The sequence below is a fragment of the Neltuma alba genome, unplaced genomic scaffold, assembly GCF_004799145.2.
Source record: "Neltuma alba isolate B1F8T4 unplaced genomic scaffold, ASM479914v2 tig00012409_pilon, whole genome shotgun sequence".
Taxonomy (NCBI): Eukaryota; Viridiplantae; Streptophyta; class Magnoliopsida; order Fabales; family Fabaceae; genus Neltuma; species Neltuma alba.
Window position 1 is genome coordinate 98,924 of NW_021636901.1, and position 25,594 is coordinate 124,517.

At 33.2% G+C, this 25,594-nt stretch overlaps 2 protein-coding genes and 1 pseudogene across 2 annotated transcripts; all 3 read left to right on the plus strand.

Moving 5' to 3' along the window:
* Nucleotides 1–2,984: 2,984 nt before the first annotated feature.
* LOC114726879 (serpin-ZX-like) lies at nt 2,985–4,306 on the plus strand. Its single transcript, XM_028913596.1, has 2 exons — nt 2,985–3,488; nt 3,581–4,306. Exons 1-2 carry the CDS (start codon nt 2,985–2,987, stop codon nt 4,304–4,306), a joined length of 1,230 nt encoding a protein of 409 aa, XP_028769429.1.
* Nucleotides 4,307–14,359: 10,053 nt separating this feature from the next.
* LOC114726881 (high affinity nitrate transporter 2.5-like) lies at nt 14,360–15,489 on the plus strand (annotated as a pseudogene).
* A 5,398-nt stretch (nt 15,490–20,887) lies between these two features.
* On the plus strand, nt 20,888–23,916 carry LOC114726882 (polygalacturonase At1g48100-like). Its single transcript, XM_028913597.1, has 8 exons — nt 20,888–21,142; nt 21,271–21,396; nt 21,968–22,135; nt 22,272–22,313; nt 22,409–22,616; nt 23,078–23,159; nt 23,269–23,377; nt 23,512–23,916. The coding sequence occupies exons 1-8, from the start codon at nt 20,888–20,890 to the stop codon at nt 23,914–23,916; spliced, it is 1,395 nt and encodes a 464-aa protein (XP_028769430.1).
* The last annotated feature ends 1,678 nt before the right edge of the window (nt 23,917–25,594 follow it).

The window sequence follows — 25,594 nt, forward strand, 5'->3', positions numbered from 1 at the left end:
TAGTTATTGCTTCTCTCTCCTTTGCATATTCTTTCCTATCACAATTCGTCAATTCCCCACATATTCTCTTTCATTATTTTTCTCATTTATTGTAAGAACATATTTCAAAACAAAAGTATATTTTTAACTTATATATTATATTTAACTAATTTTAACTAATTATTCGATCTTAGTTATTTGAAATTTATAATAAATATTGAACATAGTATTTACAATAAGGAATAAACCAAATGACTCATTTTAGGTGAATGTGGAGCGCTTAAAATAAGCAGCACCAAACAAGCACAATATCAATGTGTTATATCATCAATATCATCATCAATTCATTCAATATTTAATATACTATGAATACCTCTTCCACCTAGCTAATACAAAAGCAGCTTATCCTTAGTTTAAGACACAAAATACTGTTCAGAAGCATGTAAGTATAAAGATATGTATTCCACCAGCTTGCAGTTAGCCGAAACTCATTAATTGCGTGCTTGTGGCTTGCTGCTCGGCTAATTTTCGGATTGTTAGCCTCAAAGATTCAGCACCGCAGAACATAGAATCAATAAGCACAGAAACATGAAGAAGGAGAAGAGGCCAAGCACTAAGAGAGAGATCTATATTTGCTTCCCTGCTCTAGGGCCGTTCTTGATCTCTCATATATAATGGAAAGGCAAAGTTTCATTCAAATTCAAAATCCAAATTGTTTAATTGAGCAGATCCCTCCGTCCCTCATCAAATTAAATAATATAAACTAAGACCCTAGAAGAAATTTCAGAGGGATTTGCCGGTTAGTTGCTCAGACAAAGAAGGCAAGGATGAGTTTCTTGATCTTTATACATTTGTTTTTAAAATTTTTATTAATTAAAAAATCTGAATTTGAGCTGCTAATTGTGTGTCACATATTTTCAATTCTATTCAAATGATTTCTATTTTAAATACTTTTATACATAATCAGAAGATAAATTTTATAGGACTGTGGAAAACACAGCCCTTTGCACTTTTAACAAAGAATCAAGCACATAAATGTTGAATGACTCTTCTTTCTTGTTTTTTTTTTTTTGGGCCTGAATACCAAATCACTGGTTTAATTGCCAACATCAACTTATTCTTTAATATTCACTTGGAGCTGTGATTGGAATTGTCTTAGGATTAGCTCTACACTCAAAACATTGTTCATAAGGATTTCCCAGCTTGATTACAAAACATGTGGCTTTGTGCAAGCCAAATTAGGTACATCCCCAAGCCTTGGGCTTAATGTTAGCCCATTTGTAGTGACATCGATTGCAGTTATATTTCAAATTTGAAATTAATGTGTGATCACCTTTGCATTTCTCAAAAATCCAAATTATTCAGACTCATAAGCTTCTTGAATCTTGATCAGCATAATTTTGACAACCACGTGTTATATTCAAAGGCCAAGGAAGTATATAGTTTGATTCTAACAAAAACTTTAATAATGAAAACTAAATATAAGTTAATTTTTTTTAATCAAATTAACAACACATCTAATTTTGCGCTACATAAGTATCTAAAAATAAAATCTCAAAGACTTCTTTCTTTACAACATCTGATTTTGAATTAGTTTGATTCTCTTTTAGATTAAAAATAAATATTTTTTTGATTGCGTAAAAATAAATATTTTTAAATCCCATCCATTCTGCATACAGGACTGAGTGTGATACAGACTTTCATGATCATGGCAAATTCCAACATAATACTATAAAATTATGGCCTTCTAATAATACTTGGTTTTTCTCATCTTTTATCTTATCAAAAGAAACCCACACATCCAGTATACTTATAAAAAATTGAACACGCAAACTCCTTATAATAATTATTGACATGCGTGTAAATGAAAGCTATGTCAGGTTCTTTTTGTCCTGAGTTGTCTGGCTAGGAATAAGCACAAAATGTTCCAAGAGTCCTCTGTGGATTTCATTACAAATTAAAAATTTCTCTTTCATACGATGCATGAATTGAAATATTTGATTAGATTTTAAATTCTAATAAATTACAGTATTTAATGTAGCTCAAGATTTACTTCTTATAGGAGTACTAACTCCGGTCCTAATTATAAGATCTTATTTATAGTCTACAAATGAGGTCTTATAATTAAAACTAGAGGGAGTATTATTTTTTTATTCATTCAAATGGGATTTGAATTAAGGACGCAGATCTAGGAGAACATATAACAATTTAAAATTATTTCTTTATTTCTTTATTTAAGCCCTTAATTGAGATACTATTTAATATGATGCTTCCCATTTAATTCAATATATTCAAATCCTAATTAAGATATTACTCAAATTTAAAATTAATTATTAATTTTTTTCATTTGAGTCTCTAATTAAAATCTCATTTAATAATGAGACTCCTCATTTAATTCAATATACCCAAATTCCAATTAAAATATTATTCAAATCTCATTTATTGAATATATTCAAATCTCATAATATCATATCTGATCCATTTTTAAATGAATTGGATATTACAAGTTTTCAAAGATGTAGTTGATTGATAGTTGATGACGAGTCTGTATATTTATTTATATAATTTTATTATTTTAATTATATATATTTGATTTTTTATGGAACTTTCTAGATTCTCAAGCTAATAGAGTTTGATAACATTTTAGAAATTGCAAATTCTCCCAAGCAGCCAGAGAGAGTTATCGTGTCTCTATGTATATAATTTTTGAAAATGATATGATAATATTAATATTATAAAATTCAATGGACATCGCGACATTCTGAATTGTCGTTTTACTGCCCAATAGGAGTGAGCCCAAAGAACCCAATAAGGAAGTTGGTCCGTAACAAAACCTTAAACAAACAAGAAAATAAAAAGAGACCAAATTTCTAATTTTACGGCCCTAGAGGGTACGTGGAATGAAAACAATCATTGCCCCCCCCTTAGTACTCTAAAACAACGCACCAAACTCGAAGACGGAAAAAACCTAGGAACAAGGGTTTGGGTTTGAACTGCTCTCCATCATGCGGCAAAATCTCCTTCATCCCAGGAGCCGGCTCTCCATCACTCAATGGCTGGAAAGGAGTTTACTTTCCTTCTGGCCAGTTTCGGTAAACCAAGCGGCTTCTTACTGCAGCAGAAGAGCAGGTCGGAAAAATCAGATGCCCTCTCCCATAGATCCATCCGCGATCTTCGGAAAGCATCTACTTATGGACGAAAAACTAGAAGAAAACAGGGTGCTTTCTCCTTTTTCCTTTCAACTGGTGCTCAGCCTCCTTGCCGCTGGCTCTGCCGGTTTCACCCGCCGTCAGCTTGTCAAGTTCTTCGGCGTTGATTCAGTCGGCCGGCTCAATCGCGACGCCTCCCAAATTTGCGGCCCCATCATGGCCGATGCCGCTGTCGGCCCTCGTATGCGTTGCTCCACTGGCTTGTGGCTTGACCAATCCCTTACTCTGAAGGCCTCTTTTAAGCAGATTCTAGACTCTCATTATAGAGCCGGTCTGAACCCAGCGGACTTTCAGGCCAAGGTAATGTTCCGTCACTTTTTAACCCCAAATCTAAAGTGTCTTTAATTAAATCAAATTTAAATTTTATAATTTGTGCAGGCTGTTGATGGGAGGCAACAAATGAATTCCTGGGTGGAAATGAGACAAGTGGCCTGGTTAAAGACCTTATACGTGAGGGGTCTCTCAACAGCTCAGTGAAGCTCGTCTTTACAAATGCACTATACTTTAAAGGAGCATGGCGTGGGGAATCACTTCCATGCCTTTTAAGCAATAGCCAAGAGGAGCAAGAAGACTTTGATTTAGATCCCTTCTCGGCTGCCATGAGCAAGGAAGAATTTGGTAGATGGCACAGGGGTTACACAATGCTTATTCAACAATTTAAAAAGCCTAGGAAAGACGAGCGCGATGCCGAAATGTATTTCTGTTTCCCAGGGATAGACGCTGAAGATGGGCGAAGAAGCCTTGTTCGTGAAACCTTAATGGATGCAGGCGGGCACACGACCCCAAAACTAAATATTACTTCCGAGATGGAAGCTTGTGATGCGCTGAGGGGACTGGGGGTGACATTGCCATTTTCTGGAGGGAAGTTGACGGAGATGTTAAGTCGTTTTAATGGTCGGAAGTTATATGTTTTGAGCATATTTCAGAAGTCAGTGCTTGAAATGAATGAACAAGAGACTGAAGCTGCATCAGCCAGCACCGTGATTGTAACGTCTGGTTGCCCACCATCTTTGCCGCCGGTACCTACAATACGCGCGGAACCTGGATACCCCTTCTTCTTTCATGGAGGTCTTCTCGCCGCTAAAACAGACTCGGCGTTTATGGCATTATGTCCTTAGTAATCATTATGTCATGAGTTGTTGTTTAAAAATTTGACTGTCCTTAGCATTTGTTATTTTTATTTCAATTTCTCAGATGGAGGAAGGATCTTGTCACCTGCTCTATATTTGGCCTACAGATGCGGTGTGTGTGTGTGTGTAGATACACACACCTATATTGAAATAATAAGGGCACAGTCAATCAAAACCATACGATTACAAATAAGTAAGGATAAATCCAGACAAAAAGATCCCTACTTTGAAGGGGTGGATCGTTGAGGATTCTGCCATCAACTCTCTCTTGCTCCGCCCGATGAGCAAAATATTTTTTTCAGTGAAAACTGGAAATCTAACATTAAACAAAACAGAATTACAGCAAAGACAAACTGTTCTCTTTATCAATTTCCACCTCTACATTTAAGGGTAGTTATTAATCAAAGAGGAACCAAGAATTATCAATCAAGTTTCAGCCATCAACAATCAACTATTAATCAATCAATTAATTATGTTCTTGAAAACTTGTAATATCCAATTCATTTAAAAATTAGTCATGTATGATATTATAGGATCCAAATATATTTAATTAATGAGATTTGAATATCATCTTGATTAGGATTTGAATATATTGAATTAAATGAGATTTCAATTGGAGCTTAAATAAAGAAATTAATAATTAATTTTGAATTTGAATAATATCTTAATTGGAATTTGAATATATTGAATTAAATAGGGAGCATCATAATTAAATAATATGTTAATTAGATGATTAAATGGAGAAATAAATAAATAATTTCAAATTTTCATCTATTTTTCCTGAATTCTGCATCTCTAATTTAAATCCATTTGAATAAATAAAAAACTATATTTCTATAAGAAGTGAATCTTGAGCCACCTTAAATAATATAATTTATTATTAGAATTTTAAATCCAATCAAATATGTTAATCCGTGCATTGCATGGAGAAAAAATTTCTGATTATCTAACATATCAACTAATTTAGCTAGCATATCCATTGTGCTAATATTACTCTTGCTAATATGGCACAACCCTCTCAAAATTACATTTACAGCATCAATGCAATCACAATATAGAGCTATAGTCCTAGAGCCTTTGGTCCTACAAAGATTTAGACCATGCAGAATTCCAAGAAGCTCGGCCAAACAAAATATTATATTTCATTTTTATTTTCAAACAAAATATTATTATATTTTTAACTTCTCTCAAAAAATGCTTTAAAAAGAATTGTTACATTAATTGAAAAAATTAACAACACATTTCAATATATTTTTATACGAATGCCATTCTTACCATACATAAATTGATAATATCCATATTTTTCTATCCTATTGAAATTTTTGGTCCTTTACCTAAGCACTTCTTCCCACCTCTTCAACCCCGCAAAGGATGTCAAGTCACACTTTGTTACTTGAAAATCATCAGTCTTGTGAGAATTAGATCAAGGAAAATGTGAGAGGGGCACGTCCTGGCATTATGCTAAGTTGCTAACATTAACCCAAATTAAATGAAACAATGTCATGTAAATTATAAACTCAAACAATATATTTATTGTTCTACTCTGAAACTTATTAAATCCCTGTTTAAAGTTATGGCAGTTTAAATTTGTGCTCTATATGTGTAATGGAATGTTTGTGCCCCAGAATATGAGTATTTCACCAACATAATCAATATTCTTATCAGTTAATTAAATCTCCGCTTACTTTTTGCTTCTTCTTTTTATTTTTATTTTTTAAATAAGCAAACATCAATTTCAATATCCTCATCTCATTTATCTCCCTTTATACTATGGTTATTCCTTTAAAACTGAATATTTGCCGTATTATATTATAGCATTGTTGGTTTTATAGTAGTATGATAAAAACTACCCAGGTACAAATTTTTGACAATAATGATTAAATTAAATTAAAATATGTATTTTAGGATATTATGGGAATATAATAATTTATAATTAATCATGTTATAAAAAGTCATAGTATGCATAGGTTATTAAGGGTCTGTTTAGATTGGTGATGAAAAAAGTAACTTATCTTCAATTTAACTTTTAAAAAAATTAGATTCGATAATCTGATTTTCATTTGAATCGTCCTTTGTAAATAAGTCAATTTGTAAAAATGGAGTTGTTTGGATTATTATTGAAGAAGTAAATTTAATTGTAAAATAATAAAAAAGGACATGAATTATATTAAATAATATATATAATTTATTTCATCTCATCTGCTGTACTCTCTCTTTACATTTTTTCATACATTTTTTTAATCCTTTTTCTAGTTTATTATAAGGCATGCACATTTCATCTTATTTATAAGATACTTTTAACATATTTTACACATATCAAAAAAATCTTAAACTATATTAATTCTTCTTTAAAATATAACAATTTTTAACATTATCCCTTTTTAATATATACACTTCAAAATAATCATTTATACTATAAAAATGAAGAATAAAATAGTATATTCATAAAAATTTAAAGAGTTGACTTATAAATAAGACCGAAAAAAACCGTCTCTTTCAGACTTACAAATAAAACCAGAGGAATATTTGAAATCAAAAGTATATTTGTAACCTATTTATTACTTTGAATTAATTTTAACTAATTTTTTATTATCTATAAATTAGTTATTTAAAACTTAGTATAAAAATTATTTAAAGGAGGAACGCAAGTCTTTTTTAATTTCTCTCCACCTTTTAATACTCCTCACCAACTCTAACTTTTTCTCTCTTCACAATTGAAAAGCATAATTAATAAATTTTTTGCTTACGATTTACGCTGCCTTTTGATGAAAAATCACGATGTCCTCATTGCTAAAACAAACAACCCAATTTTATCAGTTGCCCGGTTTGTTATTTACATAGTACGATTACCCCAAAGCCGTGAAAAACAGGCCCTATATTTGAAATTTTGATCTTATCAATGGCATAAGAGTAAATTTTTTTATTTTGACACTGCAAAATCTATTTCAAGAATTAAAACCCTAAAAAAAAAAATTTTATCGTCAAACAGCTTAATTCAAGTGGGAAAAAAATAAATAATTATTAAAAGTATTTAATACCTCAGAAAATTTGAAGAAAATTATGAGATATTATTTTGAGTATTTATAAAATTACAAAAAAAAATTATTTCTTTTAAAAATGGCTTAAATTATTTTAAGGGTAATTTTTTGAGTTAAAAGAGTCATTTTCTTGTAAAATTCAAGAAAAAATAATTAGGGGTTAATTTTAACCTGATGGATGATGTAGAAAATCTAATGGATAAGGAAAATCCATATAAAATATTAAGAATTTATTTTTGAATTTATTTTATAATTTCAGAAAATAGAGGAGAATGAAAGGAAAACAAACAAAATGAAGGGCACAAAATGAAGTTCATACACACCACACGTGTCTCAGTCTCACCGTCAAGAAAATCTTCTGAATGCTTCTCTACCACGGGATCATACTTTTCGATTGGCCATGGGAGGGTGGGAGGCAGAAATGGTCGAGGTGAACCAAGAGGAAGAAGAAACTTTCAGGTGCTCTGAGGTGCAAAATTCCTATCTCCTTCATTCTCCAGCTCTATCGCTCCTCTCCGTAAATCGCTGGTCTCCTTGCCGTCGTGGTGTGTGTCACGAGCTGCTGCTATCATCTTCCTCCTCTGCTCCTCCTCTGCTCAAGATTTCGAATTGCCGCTTCTTTTCCTCCTCTGTTCGGCGTTCTTTGAATTTGCTATCATCTTCTTACTCCATAAGCTTATTTCTTTGAACTTGCTTCTTCAATTTGGCCTTCGTCTAAATTATTCGTTGATTATGGATGTGCTGTAATGAATATTCTTTTCCTCTTCCCTTCGTTGCTGCAAGTGTATTTTTGGGAAAGCTCAAACTCCTCTATTTCCTAAGATAATGTTGCTGTGTAGACTGAAGTTTCCTCTCTGTTCTGAATGGGTGACGTTAAATGTGTTTTTCTAATTTCTTTAGTATGTATGATGATGTTTGATAAAGTGTTTTCTAGGGCAGTTAAATTAAAATGTACAATTAGAGAGGATTAAAGTATCGTAATACCAGTTTTGGATTTGAGATAATCTTGTGCCCACTTGTTGTTTGACGGAATGTTTGATAGAGAAGAGATTTAATTGAAAGTAATTTTTTTTTTAAAACTATGTTGATGGTGAGAAAGAACTGAGGTTCTATTATATGTGATTGTGATGCAAATCTTGGGTAACGGTAAAATTTGGAAGTTCTGTAATCCTGAACAAAAGACTTGCAGCAACCAGTTTTAGTTAAATGATTGCAGCCTTATATATAATGCCATGCATTATCAAGTTCAAAAGAAAAAACATGCAATCCAGAGAGAGCCAGCACAAAAATATTGCTTTGGCAATAGCAAGGAATTACAACTGAAACATAAATCTAGTTCCTTCCATTTACGTGTGTGCGAGCTGCATCAAAGAAGTTTTCAGCACTTATAAGCAAACGAAGAAGGACGCCAGCGGTATAATAGGAAAACAGAAAACTCAAATTTTGATATACCTAAGACTGAAAGATGATGGGCGAATCTTTGGCAAGATCAGCAGCATTCTAAGTCCTACATAGAGTTAAAAAAAAAAAAAACTTCAAATTGCAATCTCTGAAAAGATTGTTCCAACCTCGATCACTGTTTGCACCATACGTCATTTTCCAATCGATGAGTTTCTTCCACCTTGGAAGAGAATGTTGTGGCCATGGGAGAAGCAATTCTTGCAAAGAGAACAAAGAGCAATCAATATATCAATATCAATATATCTATACAAACTCTTCCACCAAGCCATATTTAAAAATGGCTTAGGACTGGCTTTAGACTCAGATTACTGTTCGCAAGCCATATTAATAAAAAAAATCTTTTTCCTTTGGTTTCGTATTAGCTGATTCGGAATTAAATGTAATAGAATGTATTGGGCTGTGCATTGGCCTTTTTTTTTTTTCAAATGTATTGTAGTTGAGGCCTCTCATAAAAGGCACCATATGGCTTAAAACTTTGGGTTACATGATTAAAAAAACGCAACATTACCCAAAAAACCCCAGCCAGGTTTCTATTTTCATAGCAGCCTTCAAATGGCATAGGGAAAAGAAATCGCAGAGAAACATGCAAGAGGCAAAGTGTCAGAATCAACTGTAGAGTGAAGAAGACCATAGTGTCTTGTGAGATATCAAAATCCTCCCTAAATCCTGGCACTAAAATTTGAAATTCAAATTTCATTTCATCCTCAACTTTGAAACATCTATATAATTAACACACCATTCAAGCATTCCGCAACATTGCGCATGACTAGGTCATGCTCATGGGAGAGTTGTTTCTAGGCAATCTTATATCCACTGATGTTCATTTTCATTCCGCGATTCATTTAAAACTAATTTATGCTTTTAGCTTACATTAAAGGCTTGTTTGGATTGACTTATAAGTAGCTTTTCAAATGTGATTTGTAGAATACGAGGTAAGTATGTGAGGAGAGTTTTATCTCGACTTATGTGAACTTGCTTAAAAGTCAATTTTGAATAGAGCTCCAAACAAGCCCTAATATGTTTTGACATTTCTGAGTTTTGGAGGTTCACGTCGGAAGAACCAAAGGGCTGACATGATCGTTCAGGTTCCCCAAAGGTAATGTTCTTACTGATGATGCAATATAACTATGTTCAAATGGAGGTTTAGAAGCTGTTTACCTGTCATATGTTCATTTGATGTTTTACTTTTGTATGATATTTATAGTTGAGGGTCCTGTTTCTCCCTTTCCCTTTCCGTTTTTTCTTCCTCTTTTGGCATCTCACTTTGTTTCTGTTGAAGCTGAGGTTAAGATTCAATATAAAATGTTTCTAGTAGGTGATCTTATAAATAGACTTAGAATGGAACTATATCAACTGAGTGTACATTTCATAATTACTTTGCAGTAAATATGCTCTAATGTTATCATAAACAAAATTGGATATGGGGTGATTAATGAAGTAAAAGAGAAGGCGGCAAATAGACAAAGGTATTTATGATTTATGTAACTTTTCTTTTTTATTTGTTTTGATATAATTCTTTTGATAGAACGTAACTTTTCAAATTGGGAGCCTAGAAATTTAGCAACCCTCAAGTCTCATGCTATTTGAGACATGGTGCATATAATATTCCAAATAAGAACATCACAATTTAAAAGGTTGGACTGCTTTTTATTGGATTCATGCATTTGGGATCTGCAAGTTTTAAGCAGATTTTAAGTATAACTTGCCTTTTCTGTGTAATATAAATCCCATTGAAGATAACCACAAAGAGTCACACGAGCAGTGCACATATCAAGAGGCATTAGTCTTTAAAGAGAATCTGATATACCCTAAGCATTTCTGTCATTTGACATACCTTTCTTTGGTTTGTCATCTTTTATTTTTCTTTTTCGTTTTTGTCATTTAAGTAGGCAGCTTTCTCAACTGCAAAATTGTTGCTACTGGTTCGTTCATAGTTGATTAGAACATTCCCCTATAAGTTTCATCTTTTAGGAAACAAATTGTGTTTGCCTTTTTGAAAGTCCTGTAGCTAATTTTTTTACAGTCTCCTCTTAAAGTTGCTTGTACAATATAACAGTCTTCTCTCAGATCCTTTTTTTTTTCCCCTTACTTCTTCTTTATTACAGTTATCATGGAGGAAGGCCGTGTTCAAATCAGCCCAAGAATTTGCAAAATAAATAGAAGATTATATCAGAGTTGAAGAGAATCAAACAAAGTTAACTATCTTCTTCTTAACAGCAATAGCTTTTGGTGTGTTTGATCACCATCTGCAGTAGAAGTAACTTTCTTTGTAGGAGTAATTTTATTTGTTTTATGATTTGTCATTTTAGTACAGCTTTTATTGTGATTAAGTAGACATACCTTGCAACTATTCGGTGTATGTATCTACACGTTACCTTATAACATTGTTACTATGTCTTGGCTATTGCTATTATTCCTCCTTGTTGCCATTTGTTTCATCATGTGTGTGTTGTGTGTGAGAGAGAGAGAGAGAGAGAGAGAGATTTTAGCTTAAGGAAATTTTTGAACATCTGAGCTGCTAGAAATGTACTCACTTGGTGATCTCTTATTGTCGTTGCTTTAATGTTGCCGTGGATTTTCTTCTCCCAACCAACTCCACTTTGGTGATATATTGTTTCAGCTTTTGACCGTGGCTTTTCAGAATGATAGCTTCATTTTTGTTTATTTTATTGGTAGATGTGATAACATGCCATTTTGTGAAATATTGTTTCTGCTTTTAAGACATCATTTAAGATTGTATTTCTTTTCCTTATTATTTGCATTTATGACCGTAGTATTATACTTCTTTTTCTAATTTTAATAAAGTAAATTATATTTATTCAGTCACTTTTCTTTCAATATAATATGCAGGATTCGTTTGTCATTGGAGGTAATGGAAGTGTGGAACATACCTGTTTGCCCGGAGGTATTGAAGTGGGTTTAGTTATGCCATCTCGCTTGCTATACCTGTTGAATTGTATTGTTTTAACAAACACTGGAAGGGCTTTCCATTTTGTCATTCAGTGGATTCTATTGTTTCCAGAGTTGTAAAATATTGGAAAAGCTGGTTTGGTGACAGTTTAAGGGAAAATCTCAGCTGGCATGGAAACTGTTCTCATTTGTATGTTTTACTGGTTCGTTTAATATGTTTTCTTGATGCTTTTGATGATTTTTATTTGCCTGTCTGTGTAGGTGCATGTTTGTTCACTACCTTCTTCCCTGAGCAAGTAGAGAAACTATGGCAGCTAGCCTCTATAGACTAGGTCTCAAGAGCCCCCAAATTGTTCCCCTTCTCATTCTTATGTAGTAGAGTTAAAATTTAAATTAGGTTTTCACGGAACATAAGTTTATGTCATAAAATTATACCTTTGAGGTTATTGTTTATGATATTGACTTTTTTGTAAATGAAATGCTGTGAGCAAGTCAAAGTGTATATACATGCCGGAAGAAATTCACTCCCTCCATACTGATTTATAAATCACCTTCTATAAAGTTTATGTTTCTATTTATTACTCTTTCGTTCCTTAATATATGATCCAATTGTTGAGTTGGTTTTGCTCCTAAATATAAGACATATTTCTCATATATATTAATTTTCTCTAAATTACCCCTATGAATACTCTCTCAATCATAATCAAGTAGAAAAAGAAGAGGGGATATTAAAAAGATGATATGGCATTTTAGGAAAAGCGTGTCATATTTCTTATAATTAACTAACTTACCTAACTTCCTTAATCTAATTAAATCAGTTAAATAGGTCTTATATTAAGGACCGGAGGAGTAGTTATCTTTGAAGAGAGAGTTGGGGAAAAAAAAAAAAAAGGAGGAACCAGCAGTGCAATTTTACAACATAGAATGGTAGTGTAATTGTACAAGTACACGCCCATGATCTCCAATTCGGCCTCAAGCACTACATTCCAGCAAACGAAGTTTTGCAACGAATTCCAGTTGTGCCCAAGAGTTGAATCAAAATGCAAACAATTTTTGCTTAACTTGCACTTGGTGTCTTTGTGTCTTGCTTATACAAAGCAACCCGTGGGTTCTTGATTTTTCTCTCAAAACAAAAGCCTTACCATGTCATGTGTTTAGCATATCGTTATTCTTTTATTTGGTTTTTTAGTAAGCAAGAAAGCTTATTGATATTTAAGATTAGGTGTCATGATTTATGGAATTTCACACAGACCAACCTTATGAAAGATATGCTTGTAGCTTCTTCATCTAACCTTAGTACAATTTGAAAAAGTAGAAAAGACTAGGGCTGAGCAATGGGCGGGGTGGACTAACCTGAAGGTTAACCCATAACCCACCCATTTATAAATAAATGGGTATGGGCTAACCCATAACCTAGTAGTAGCCCATTTAGCCCGTATTAATGGGCTACAGGCAGCCCATTTGGACTGACCAGGTTGTGTTTATTTTTTTTTTCAATTTTTTCAATATAGCTACTTTGTATATGTAGCCTTATGAAGCTATCAATAAATTTTGCATACCAAATGACAAATCAAATATGAAATAACATCACATAATATCAGCCATATTCAATTACACAACCTCACTTAGAGTCGCAAACAATCAAAGTTTGATAAAATCATAAAAGTAGTCACCAATAATAAAAAGTCTCATAAACTTTGAAAGCTCTAACTTTCACCTAAAGGATAAAATAAAAGCTTAGACAAGCATGAATGTTTGATAAAAAATGAATGAGAAACAATATCATCAATTAAATGAAGAATAAAATTATTTTTTAAAAAAATTAAAACTTAAACGGGCAGGTATGGGTAACCCAATACCTTACCCATAGCCCAACCTGTTTAATGGGCTACCCTACCCATTTAAGCCCGCCCGTTTATAATCTCTTATTTGAGTTAATTGAGCGAGCTTAAACGGGCAAAAATTTCCCAGGCCACGGGTAGGCTAGCGGGTAATGGGTTTATTGCTCATCCTTAGAGAAGACTTTATTTTTATGTTTTGTTTAGGTTATATAGAGAAAGTATTGTTATCTTAATATGTATAGAAGTTTTTTAATTATTTTTTACAATGTTCAGAAATAGATTATGATCTTTATGAATAAATTCTGAATGTTTGTAATTAATATTTACATCTTGATTGAAGAAGCTTCCTGTACATTTCATTATACTTTTTTTAATAATTGAATTTAATAAATTAAATCCTATTTGTTTAGTCACTTCTCTTTCAAGTTTCAATACAATAAGTATGATCACAGGAAATTAAAATTAACTTTAAGAAAATAGACAATGAAAGTAGAAATACATTATTATTACTTAGTTTTTTCACTAAAATTTATTTTAATAAATATAACTTCTATATTTGACTAGCTTCCCGTGCATCGCACGGGGAAGCACAATCTAGTTAGGTTTAATGGCATGAATGGTCAAGATTAGATTTTAAATAAAAAGTCAAGATTTATCATTCACAAAAGACAAATTGATATGTGAAATATTAACGAAGGAAGGCGCATTCGTTACCCTATTCCCACAAAAAACACGCCATCTTCAACATATTAATGTGTTGATAGTTCTCAATCAAAGGAAGAAGCAGGGAAATGGAAGCTTCAGGAGATGATTTTCTTAAAGACTCATCGGAGCAACCAAAATTTGCTCTTTCGGTGGACCTAGAACACAAAACGATGGAGTTCAGATTATTCTCAGTCGCTAAGCCTCACATGCCAGCATTTCACCGTTCATGGCTCTCTCTCTCTCTTCTCCTGCTTCCTCTCAAGCTGCGCGTCGCTGCCTCTTCTCCCCGTTATCCGTGACAATCTCAACCTCAGCACCTCTGTCATCAGCAACGTTGGTGTGGCTTCTGTTTCCGATGCCGTTTTCGCCCGTATAGCCATGGGCACCGCGTGTGACCTCGTCGGTCCTCGTCTTGCCTCTAGCCCACCTATCCTCATTACCGTCCCTGCTGTCTTCTTCACCACCCTTATTTCCTTGCCCACCTCTTTCCTCTCGTTCGATTCTTCACCGGCTTCTCTCTCTCCAACTTCGTCTCCACGTAGTTCTAGAAGAGCTCCGTATTCACCTCCTCTATAGTCGGCTCCGCCAATGGATTTAACGCCGGGTGGGGAAACCTCGGAGGAGGCACGACCCAGCTCATAATGCCGTTAGTCTTCGGCGTCATCGGCGAAAAAGGGTTGCTGAAATTCACAGCATGGCACATCGCATTCTTCGCTCCTACTCTTTTTCAAATGTTCACAGCCTTCTCCGTATTACTAATGGGACAAGACCTGCCGAACGGGAACTAATACGGCCTGAAAAAATCAAGAGAGGAAGCAAAGGACAATTTGTCCAGCGTTTTATATCACGGCTTAAAGAATTACAGAGGGTGAATTTTAGGGTTGATGTATGGATATTGTTTCGGGGTTGAACTCACGGTGGCTCGCATAATAACTGAGTATTTCTCCGACAGATTTAATCTGAAGCTTAACACCGCCGGGATAATAGTGGCCGACGACGGGGTTTATATCGAATTTCATGGCGAGGAAGTTTGGGATGAGAGGGAGGTTATGGGCGTTGTGTGTGTGTCTAACGTTGGCAGGAATTTTCTCCATAATAATTAGCCTTCTAGGGTCTTCAATTAGAGGCTTCCATCGTTGTTATGATCTTCTTCTGTGTGTTCGTTCAAGCTACTTGTGGACTCACTCTTGGAGTCGTCCCATTTGTCTCAAGGTAAATATGCATACATTCATACTTTTTATACTTAAGCACGTACAAACATGTACATATACATATATATATGGCCAGTTTGGGAACTTTGCAAAAAGTTCAATGATAAAAAACTCCTCACGCATGAAATCACTTTTACCTGTGCTAATCTGGGTCTGTTGAGATTAAGTTTGGCAAAAGCGAATTTTATCCCAGCTGATTTTTACAAATTAAAATTGATGGGTTAAAAAGTCAATTAGTATAATATCATTTATATTCAGATAAGCTTTTATCAAAATGTTAGCTTGAAGAAAAAAAACTCATTTGGATGATATACTGGAAAGTCAATTTTAAAATATCCAAATAAAGAAAAACAAAAGCCAAAAGATAGAAATAAAAAAAGTTATTACAACTTTTAGTGACTTTTGGCTAAAAATTAGTCAGTTGCTCCTAAAATTATGCCAAACATCATTTCATTTTAATTTTTTGTTTCTTTCCCAACTGACTTTTAGAGGCCACGCTATCTCAGACATGCATTATACTTTATCTCTTTTACGTGTAGCATTGTTTGAGATTTTGAAGCTGATTGAGACACTTTGAGACATGATCGAACCCATTGTCTTTATTATTTATGAACTGTAAGCAATGTAGCAATACTTATCTATACAAAGTTTCTGGGTACTTCTGTTTGATAATGAAGTGAGACTACGCAAAGCTACCTCCTATTTGCATGTTGCCTCTACATTGCTTTCCGAGGTTTATGATTATTTAAATAGGATTTATTAACAAAATTAATAGTCCTTTTACTTGTTGATAAACCTTTTTGTTTCTGGGTTGGATTTTGTTGATAACAAGAAGGGGCGACGACAAATCTTTTTAGGGGGACTGACACTGTTTTTGGTAAAGTTTTAGTTACAAAGAAGGGAGAATTGTAATGAAATCTCAGAAAAAGAAAATAATTACAAAATAATTTTTAAAAAATTGTTATTTTCTTTTTTGAAACTTGTTACTGCTAGCTGCTTATGTTGTTATTGGAGTTGTTTAGTAATTACTTTCTTTCTTTGAGATCTTATTATAACTTTCCTTAAAAAAAAATGAACACAATTATTATTGTCGAGTTGACATTGGGTTGGGCCAAACTTTTTGATCCCGTTTGATGCGAAGCATAAAAAGAATGAGATTGGAATTGAAATCGCCATTAAAAAAAATCATTACAATAGTATTTGGCATAAGTAATTGCTTGTTACATAGGATTAGATAAACCCATAGAGGTGGGATTGGGGAATACTATTTTTTTTTATGGTATTCTCCAATCTCACATACGTGGGTTTAACTAATCCCATAGAACAAGTAATCTCTCATGCTAAACATTCTTTTAATAGATTTTCTCAATCTCAATCCCAATTTTTATCTCTAATTTTCAACGTTTTCTACCAAACGGGACCTTTGGCTTCTTAACTTTTTGGTCTTCTTAGGAATTAATCATCCCATCAGTTTGTTTTTAAGTGGCGATTATTGGTATGCTCCACTAAATAAAGCCGAGTTCAACATCTTATGGCTCATCTTCAAGTTTTGAACTTGAGGTTTATTTGTGTTATTTGAGTGAATGTGATGTACTCCCTTTCATTTGTTCCTTTTTATATATATTCTAGATGATCTTTTTTATCCTCAATATAAAAGAATTTGCAAAATTCAGGGAAACATTAATTAATGCATGATTTTCAAACATGTCCGTGGTAATTTTAACTAGGTATATTTTGCTTTTTAGTCTCATGTTATTTCAAGTCTATGTTGTTTTCTTAGGCTAGTACTACCTCTGGTGCTTAATATAAGAACTAGAAAACTAATTTAAAAAATTTTAATTAAATTAGTTATTTGCATTGATTTTTCTAAATTACTTTTTTTAATCCTGTGTATTGGACTGCCTCTTCGTAGGAACCTCTTACATTCAACAAGAATATTTTGAAAAAATAATTATAAAATTGAAAAACAAAATGAATTACGTTCTTATATTCAAAACTTTCAAACTAGCTTTTATATTAAGTTTGAAGTTAATATTAATTATTTTGAGTCTTTCATCAACCGGCTTTTAGTAGTCCCCAGCCAATATATTATGTCGAACTTTGAATCAAGTTCTGAAGTATATATTGTATCCATCATTTGTAGTCAGACTTTTGGTTGAATAAGAATTTTTACGTTATGAAACTTCTATAATTAAGAGTAAACTCTTTCAAGATTCTTGTTCAAACTAGCCAGTAAACTTACCAAAACTTCATATTCTGGTGTCTTTTGACGCTTCAATCTTTTGTTCTTTCATGCTCATCAAAAGGTTCAGGGGAATCTCACGTTGCTCTTATTTACTACAATCGCAGTGCGTGTAAATCATATTGGTTGTGAGTTCATGATATCTATTTGTGATGGGTTTGCGCCAATTTTTTATGTGCCATCTCTCTATCAAATTTTGTCTCATAATTAATTAAAAACCGAGGGCCAAAAGAAAAAAGAAAAAGAAATTCAAAGATTCTCAAACAATTTAATTCGAAAGGTAGAATGAAGTGTGGAATTCAAGTTGAACATCTCTGATCGGTCAATGAAATTTGAGCCCTAAAAGCCAATAAATGAAAGCATTTTCACACTAAAAATTTTGGGGACCAGAAGATGGGTGGCAAAGCGGCACGCGTGCTCCAACAAAGACAAATTCACCCACACACCCCCAATTCATTCGACCCAACTCTTTTCCATTTATGCATATATTAATGTATACTTTATATATATAAGTATATATATATAATATTAACAATAATAATCTCTACGTGCTAACCACCATCTTCAAATTTCTAATTATTATAAAGCTACCACGCTTGGCTTCCCATACCCAGCAATGTCCCAACTTTAATTTGCTTCTGTTGTGTATATATGTGTGTGTGTATAGTGTGTGTGTGTGTGCGCGCGCGTACATTTCCTAGTTTAGAATTGTCAGTGCTTGCGTGGCCAACTTTGATTTGTCTATTAACCAAAAACATGAAACCCCAAGGCCACTTTAAAACCAGGCTGGTCTTGTTTTGTCTTAAACTGCTCTACAATGAACTAGAAAAAAGTTATGCACTTTATAGTCCACTTTCTGTAAACAACAAGCACGCTATACTGACTTGGTTATCCATTATAGTCTTCCATTATTGTGCCACTTTCTCAATTGTTACCAAACTCACAACAGCCTTAATTATATTTGATGACTGATTAGAAAGTAATTCCTTCCAAGACTTTTTTTTTTTGGCCAAAGCATAGGTATCATCTTATTAGAAGCAACCATATTTGAGGTACAAAAATGTGTTGCTTTTCTCAAGATACTGTCGTTAATCATTTACAATGAAAACTATCCCAATATGAAAACCTTCGTTTAAATTGTACAATTAGGGATAATTTGGGAGGAACATTATAAATTTTGAAAACCAAATGGATTCAGATTTTACATTGGATTAAGATGCAAATTTACCCTATAAGTTTTTGCTCAAGAGCAATATTGTCCCAAGAGTTTTTTTTAGGTTCAATGTCGCCTATAAAGTTTCAAAATATAGCAATGTTACCCCACGTTAAAAACTAATGTTAACTGTTAAAAAATTGACGTTAACAATTAGCATTTTTAATAATAAGGATTGCTCTATTTCAATACTCCTAAGGCAATCTAGAACCCAAAAAAAACTTTTTGAATAACATTACTCTTAAGTGAAAACTTTTGAGATAAATTTGCACATAAATCCTTTTACAGTTAAAATTAAAGCAAACTTCCTAATTAATTCCTACATTTAGTACTGATGGGAGTATCATTTTTTAACGTGGTAATCTTATTAATTAGTAGCTAATTTGTAAGTTTCTATATAAATATTATAAACCATGAGACCTCCCTTAACCATCCAAGTTATTTAAATTTCTTTTTCAAACAAAAGGAGAATTTAATTACTGAAATTTAAGACCACCACTTTATTTTTCTAAATTCATGCATATATATATATAAGTTGATTGATTAAAAAATTCCCTTAAGAAAATAGCTTAAACGAGTCTAGTTATAATAATATAATTATGAATTTGTGTTCAATGACTAGGTTATATGAACTCATGGTGGGATTGAGGTCATGTTTGTCTTTTGCTGATCATCACAAGTGACTGATCCAGCCAAACTATTATCCTCTCAATTCCGGCAGCTTAATTATGCAATAGATCAAATTAAAAGGTTTTATTAAACTACGCTATCCAATGAGTTGATGATAACGATAAATATCTTAAATGAAAAGAACTTAATTTCTTTATCCACTGTCCCACTAAACCAAATAATGCATATTACATTCTGAAGTTGCGACTTATAATAATGATTGGATCAGTAACGTTATTAACAACACAAAATGATAATTAGCTTTACAGCAAAACTGGCTGAATTTCAGAAAGCCAGTGTCAAATTTCTGAAGCACTCGTGGTAAAAATTTGATACTCATTTCGCAATTTATACAACTTACCGATCTTCCAAAATTTAACATGGTATATTTTGGGGAAAATGGTAATTATATAATATTCAGTTTAGTTTTCAACCTCTAATATATTTATAATATAATATGTTTCGTCCAAAACATTTTTCCATTTAGTATCCCTAACTAACTATAAAACTTCCTAATTAATTATCCAAACTGCTCTAACCAATAATTTTTATTGAGAGTGATTTTGATATTTCACAAGAAATAACTAATTTTAACCAGCTTTATTAATTTACGTAAATTTTTTATTTGTTACTTATAATACAAATTTGAAGGATATTATATTATTATTAAACTGTTATTTAACCAAAACTTTGAAAGCTTTTGGTGCCAAACTGAAATTAAACTGTTATATTGATTCCTAAATGCAATTTCCCCTTTTCACTTGACATATACCAACTACCTAAACTAGTATGCAACTATCAGTTTAATAGACTTATATGTACGATGGTAAAGTCTTCTTCTTTTTCTTTTTTTCTTTTTTTTGAGTGAATGAAGTCATCTTTTTACATTGTGGGGTCGTTTGTTAATGCCCATCCCTCACAAGCCACAACTTCAGAAACAGCCATAGATTGATAAAGTTCTAGTTTTTTTAAGACAATCATATAACAACGAACCAAACCAATTAATGACAGGCATCTTCATATTATATTACAAGGGAATCCAACTAGTCCCTGGCTATAAGGCCTACTCTTGTAGCTTAATCAGTGATTTAGCAACTTTTAAGAAAAGTGCGTCTTTTAAAAATTATAACAAATAAAAGAAGGCTGTTAATTCCTTCAAATTTTCATTATATAAACTGTCTATAACTGTCATACATACTATACTGTCACAGATATACCATCACCACCTAAGTTTCCTAGAACTGAAGCTGCAAGGAAATATCAAAAGAGTTGAAGAGAAATGAAGAGAAACACAAATAATTCTCTGCTCTTTCTCCTCTTCTTACTGATTCTTGTCTTGTTGACCTCTTGTTGTTTCATTTCTGTGGAAGCAAGGAAGAGTCATAACAGGACAAGAAAACCTCATAAACATCACGGCCATGGCCACCATGCTCATTCTCAGAGTCCTGCCTCATCTCCAACTCAAACTCAAACCTACACTTTTGATGTTGTGTCTTTCGGAGCCAAGGCCAATGGGATTTCTGATGATTCCACGGTAAAGCAAAAGTAACCATAATTTACATACAAAGTGGTGAGGTTCTTAGGTATATGACGAATTTGTTAAGTGAGTTCTGATAATAAGTAAAGCTTTTATTTTTTGTGCAATGTTGATTGATTAAGCAGGCATTTTTAGCAGCATGGGAAGCTGCCTGCAAAGTTGGTGGTACAGTGAAAATTCCAGCAGAACACAGATTCCTAATCATGCCCATTACTTTACAAGGACCCTGTATGCCTCACCTCACTCTTCAGGTTTGCTTTTCTGTTCTGTTTACCACGGTTCATTGATTCCTAAAGAAGCAATATCCAAAGCAGGAAAACTAAGAGGAAAAGTATATATTCTGTTGAATGATATAATATTACTGTTAAAAGATTGCATGTTTATTATATGGCATCAACTTTTATGATGTTCATGGATTTGTGCCATATTTACTGTCAAACCCAACAAACTTTCTGCTAAAGAGAATGTTAGAGGTTACGATAAAATTATTGGTAAAGTTTATGCAACTTGGAATGTTAGGCCAAAAGAATGAAAGTTAAAATGGTCCATGAAACCAACATTTCTTGGTCCGAGGGATAAGGACCTAAATTCTCTTCATGTAATTCATCATGTTCGAGATCTGTGAATTAAAAATAAAATAAAAACTATAACTTTTAGCAGGTCTATTTAGCCCGATTCAAATTAGTCAGAGCAGAATACAACTTTTAAAGACAGAAAGAACAAATCCAAGAAAAATGGTCCTGTTAAAACAAACTTTCATTTTAGGAGAGAGAGTCACCATGCTTCATAGAAACGGATCAAATATAATTTGTTTTCATACAGATAGATGGGACTCTGATGGCTCCTCCTGCAATATCTTCCTGGCCAAAATCCAGTTTATTTCAGTGGATAAATTTCAAATACGTCCACAGCTTCACCATCCAGGGTTCTGGCACCATAGATGGCCAAGGCTCTAACTGGTGGACCTCCTCACAGATTTCTCCCATGCAGGTATGATTCAACCAAAAAGGAGGGGGGCAAAAAAAAGCATATTCAATTTAAGTATCTGTGAACAAAGTTTATTGAAGGATATTTAGAACGAGAAACTGACTTGGACTTATTTTTTTCCAATGAATTCCCACAGAAGAAGGGATATTATTCTCAACAGATTCCAGGCATGAAGCCTACTGTAAGTTGTAACATGTCTGAGACATATTTGTTTAGTAATGTGCTACATTTCTCGTCAGGTGTTTCTCACTAAGGGCAATGTCCATGTTTTTGCAGGTTGTAAGGTTTTATTCTAGCAATGATGTAACCGTTCGTGATATCACAATCATAAATAGTCCTCTGTGCCATCTAAAGTTCGACAATTCAAAAGGGATCAAAGTGAATAACATTACAATATCTTCCCCAGAAAATAGCCAAAACACTGATGGTATTCACTTACAGAACTCACAGGATGCCGAGATTCAACATTCCAACATTGGAAGTGGTATGCCTTGTGTTTTTACCATAAATTCTTAATTATTAATATACAACCTCAGTATTATAATTCACAATTTACCTTACTTTATAGTAAACTAGTGATGGCACATTCCTCTCCTACCTTGCAAAACAGATAAATTATTAATGATGCCGTATGGTGTATTGCACTATAGAGACCTTGCTAAGCTAAAAGATGTCCACTTTGACTAGGACAATGATTGAATCAGAAAACCTTTTGAGGTTTAAACAGTAAACGGTCACAGCAGTTAACTTTTGAGACGTGCTTTTAAAAAATTATATACCTAATTACAGAGCCAATTTTATATTTTGCAGTACTGTTGGCATGCTAGGCATCCAACTTAAATCATATTAAATTTTACTAGTGCAAATAATATCTATTTTTAAGTACTTGATTCTCATATCTTTATCAGAAGCTAAAAACAATGTTCTGTTTCCAATCTTTGACAGGAGATGACTGTGTATCCATCCAAACTGGTTGCTCAAATATTCATATTCACCATATTAACTGTGGCCCAGGACATGGTATAAGGTAAAAAACTAATACTGATAGTTGGCTATATTCTATTCTATTTTATTAGTACTACTATCATTAAAAAAAACTACTAATATCATTGTCTTTTTAATTGTTCTGACTTCAGCATAGGAGGATTAGGAAAAGACAGAAGTGCGGCATGTGTTTCCAACATCATGGTTAATGATGTTTCAATGAAAAACACACTATATGGAGTAAGGATCAAGACATGGCAGGTATATATATAGACACATATATGTGTGTGTGTGTGTGTCTGTATGCATTGAACTAATTACAGAACAAACTTTTCTCTATATTTGCTAAGTGAATAGGATATTATACTGATATCTGAGTTGTTTTATGGAACTAGGGTGGCACTGGGATGGTAAAGAATGTGTCGTTCTCAAGAGTCCAAGTGGAAGATGTGAAGAGTCCAATAATGGTAGACCAATACTACTGTGACAAGCTTGTGTGCAAGAACCAGACAGGAACAGTGGTGATTTCTGGAGTGAAGTTTGATAAAATTTATGGGACTTACGCATTTCAACCTATACATATAGCTTGTAGCAATTCCATACCTTGCACTGACGTTGATCTAACTGATATTCACCTAAGGGCGTCACTTAAGTACAGAGGTTTTCAACAAGCTTTATGTTGGAACTCTTATGGCAAATCTCAAGGTCCCTTGCTGCCTTCAAGCATTGACTATTGCTTGAGAAGTGGTGGGGGTTATATCAAGAAGATAGCTAGGTCTCATGATAGTGTGTGTTACTAAATATTTGTGGGCTTTAAGATTTCGTTTGAGCCTTGTGTAATGGAAGCTTCCCTTCTCCTCAAGTTTTTTCTTTGTGGGAAGGTGATGCTGTAATTTAACTCTATTTTCTCCTGATGCCCTGTAATATTACTGTAATCAAAATATTGATGGAGGCAAAGTATTTGGGTCTGGCGTTTGTGTGTGTGTGGTAGGTGTGCGCCGCCACCCCCCGCCGCCCCCCGGGGGGGTGGTTTATCTTAAAAAAGAAAGCTAGAGAACAAGGGTAACGGGTGGGAGGCACGTTCTTCTGCCTGCCATTCTTGATTTTTTGAGGGGGAAAAAATAACTAGAACTAAAGTGGAATATCACTTAATGGAGTAGTACTCAATTGATAGAATAGCATTTTTCATACGATTAGACTTAAACCCGCACAGACGAACAAGTCAACATCACTTTGAATCTGAGATTTTATCCAAGCAAAGCAAGCAGCGCCATCACTAGGATAATATTGACATATACTCGTACATGCATACTTCTCACCACTTTAGAGGCTCATTCCGAATATAAGAAAGGGTAGGAGGTATCACCTACTCTCATGGCAATCGCTTTTATAGTACTTATTTACATTTTCTTTTATCTCTTGTTACAAATTCAAACATGAAGTTAGGGTTTTGATTTGGTTGGTACCACTTGTTCAAATGCTAACCAGGCCGCTGATATATACAGCATATACATAAATTAATTATTTGGGAAAATCAAATCAGATCCAAAAACATAAATGATACTCCTGTAGTCCTTAATGTAATACATATTTAAGAAATTTGATTAGATTAAAAAAGTTTGGTAAGTTAGTTAATTATAAGATATATGATATGTTTTTCCTAAAATACTATAATCATCTTTCTTAATATCATTTCTCCCTTTCTTACTTGATTATGGTAAAAAAAGTATCAATAGAGGTAATTTAAAAAAATAATAATAAATATAAAGAATAAACCTTACATTTAGGATTAAAATCAACTCAATCATTGAATACTACATTAAGAACCTAAGGAGTATAATGCATATGCATAATGCATCCGTATTAGTTGTGACCCTAATCGATTATGCTTGAAAGATTTTTTTTTTTTTCCCTGTTTATCCAAAAGGAAAAATCTTGTCGATCCAGAGCACAAGCATCAAATTTGATTAGGCCCTAAATAAAAAGCTCAAAAGCAAGTATCGATGCCCTGTGATGTGCCATTTCCCATTTGAGTTTTATTCTCAGGAAGAAGTACTCACATGTAGTACCTGACAGTATTTTGAATAAAATTACCTCCAATAGTAAGATACCTACACTTTAGCGGAAAAATAAATAAATAAATACAAGGGAGAAATGACATCTAATAAGTAATAACCTTCTAAAATCTTTAATTTATGGCCGCAAATTATAAAAGACAGATTCTTTGATACAAAGAAACGAAACTTTTAATTTCAAGAATTCCCAGTCCGCAAGTGTAACTAGAAACTTCTCCCGTGCAATATAAAATGTTATTTTGATATTTTCCCCAAAATATGGTGCCCTGTTAGTATAAAATGCTTATTTATCTACCTTCCTAATAACGATGCATAAAAACCCATTTAAAAAAAAACAACTAAGTACTTATTTGGATTTGGAATGGCGACAATATTTTTTAAAAAGTTTTTCAATGGTTATTTA

What these genes read in the sequence shown, in the direction of transcription:
- LOC114726879 (XM_028913596.1), top strand. Translation starts at nt 2,985, where the DNA reads ATGCGGCAAAATCTCCTTCATCCCAGGAGCCGGCTCTCCATCACTCAA. An exon ending in CAGCGGACTTTCAGGCCAAG is followed by an intron (nt 3,489 to 3,580) that starts GTAATGTTCCGT and finishes TGTTGATGGGAG; the next exon opens with GCAACAAATGAATTCCTGGG.
- LOC114726882 (XM_028913597.1), top strand. Translation starts at nt 20,888, where the DNA reads ATGAAGAGAAACACAAATAATTCTCTGCTCTTTCTCCTCTTCTTACTG. An exon ending in ACATTCCAACATTGGAAGTG is followed by an intron (nt 22,617 to 23,077) that starts GTATGCCTTGTG and finishes AATCTTTGACAG; the next exon opens with GAGATGACTGTGTATCCATC. An exon ending in GGCCCAGGACATGGTATAAG is followed by an intron (nt 23,160 to 23,268) that starts GTAAAAAACTAA and finishes TTCTGACTTCAG; the next exon opens with CATAGGAGGATTAGGAAAAG.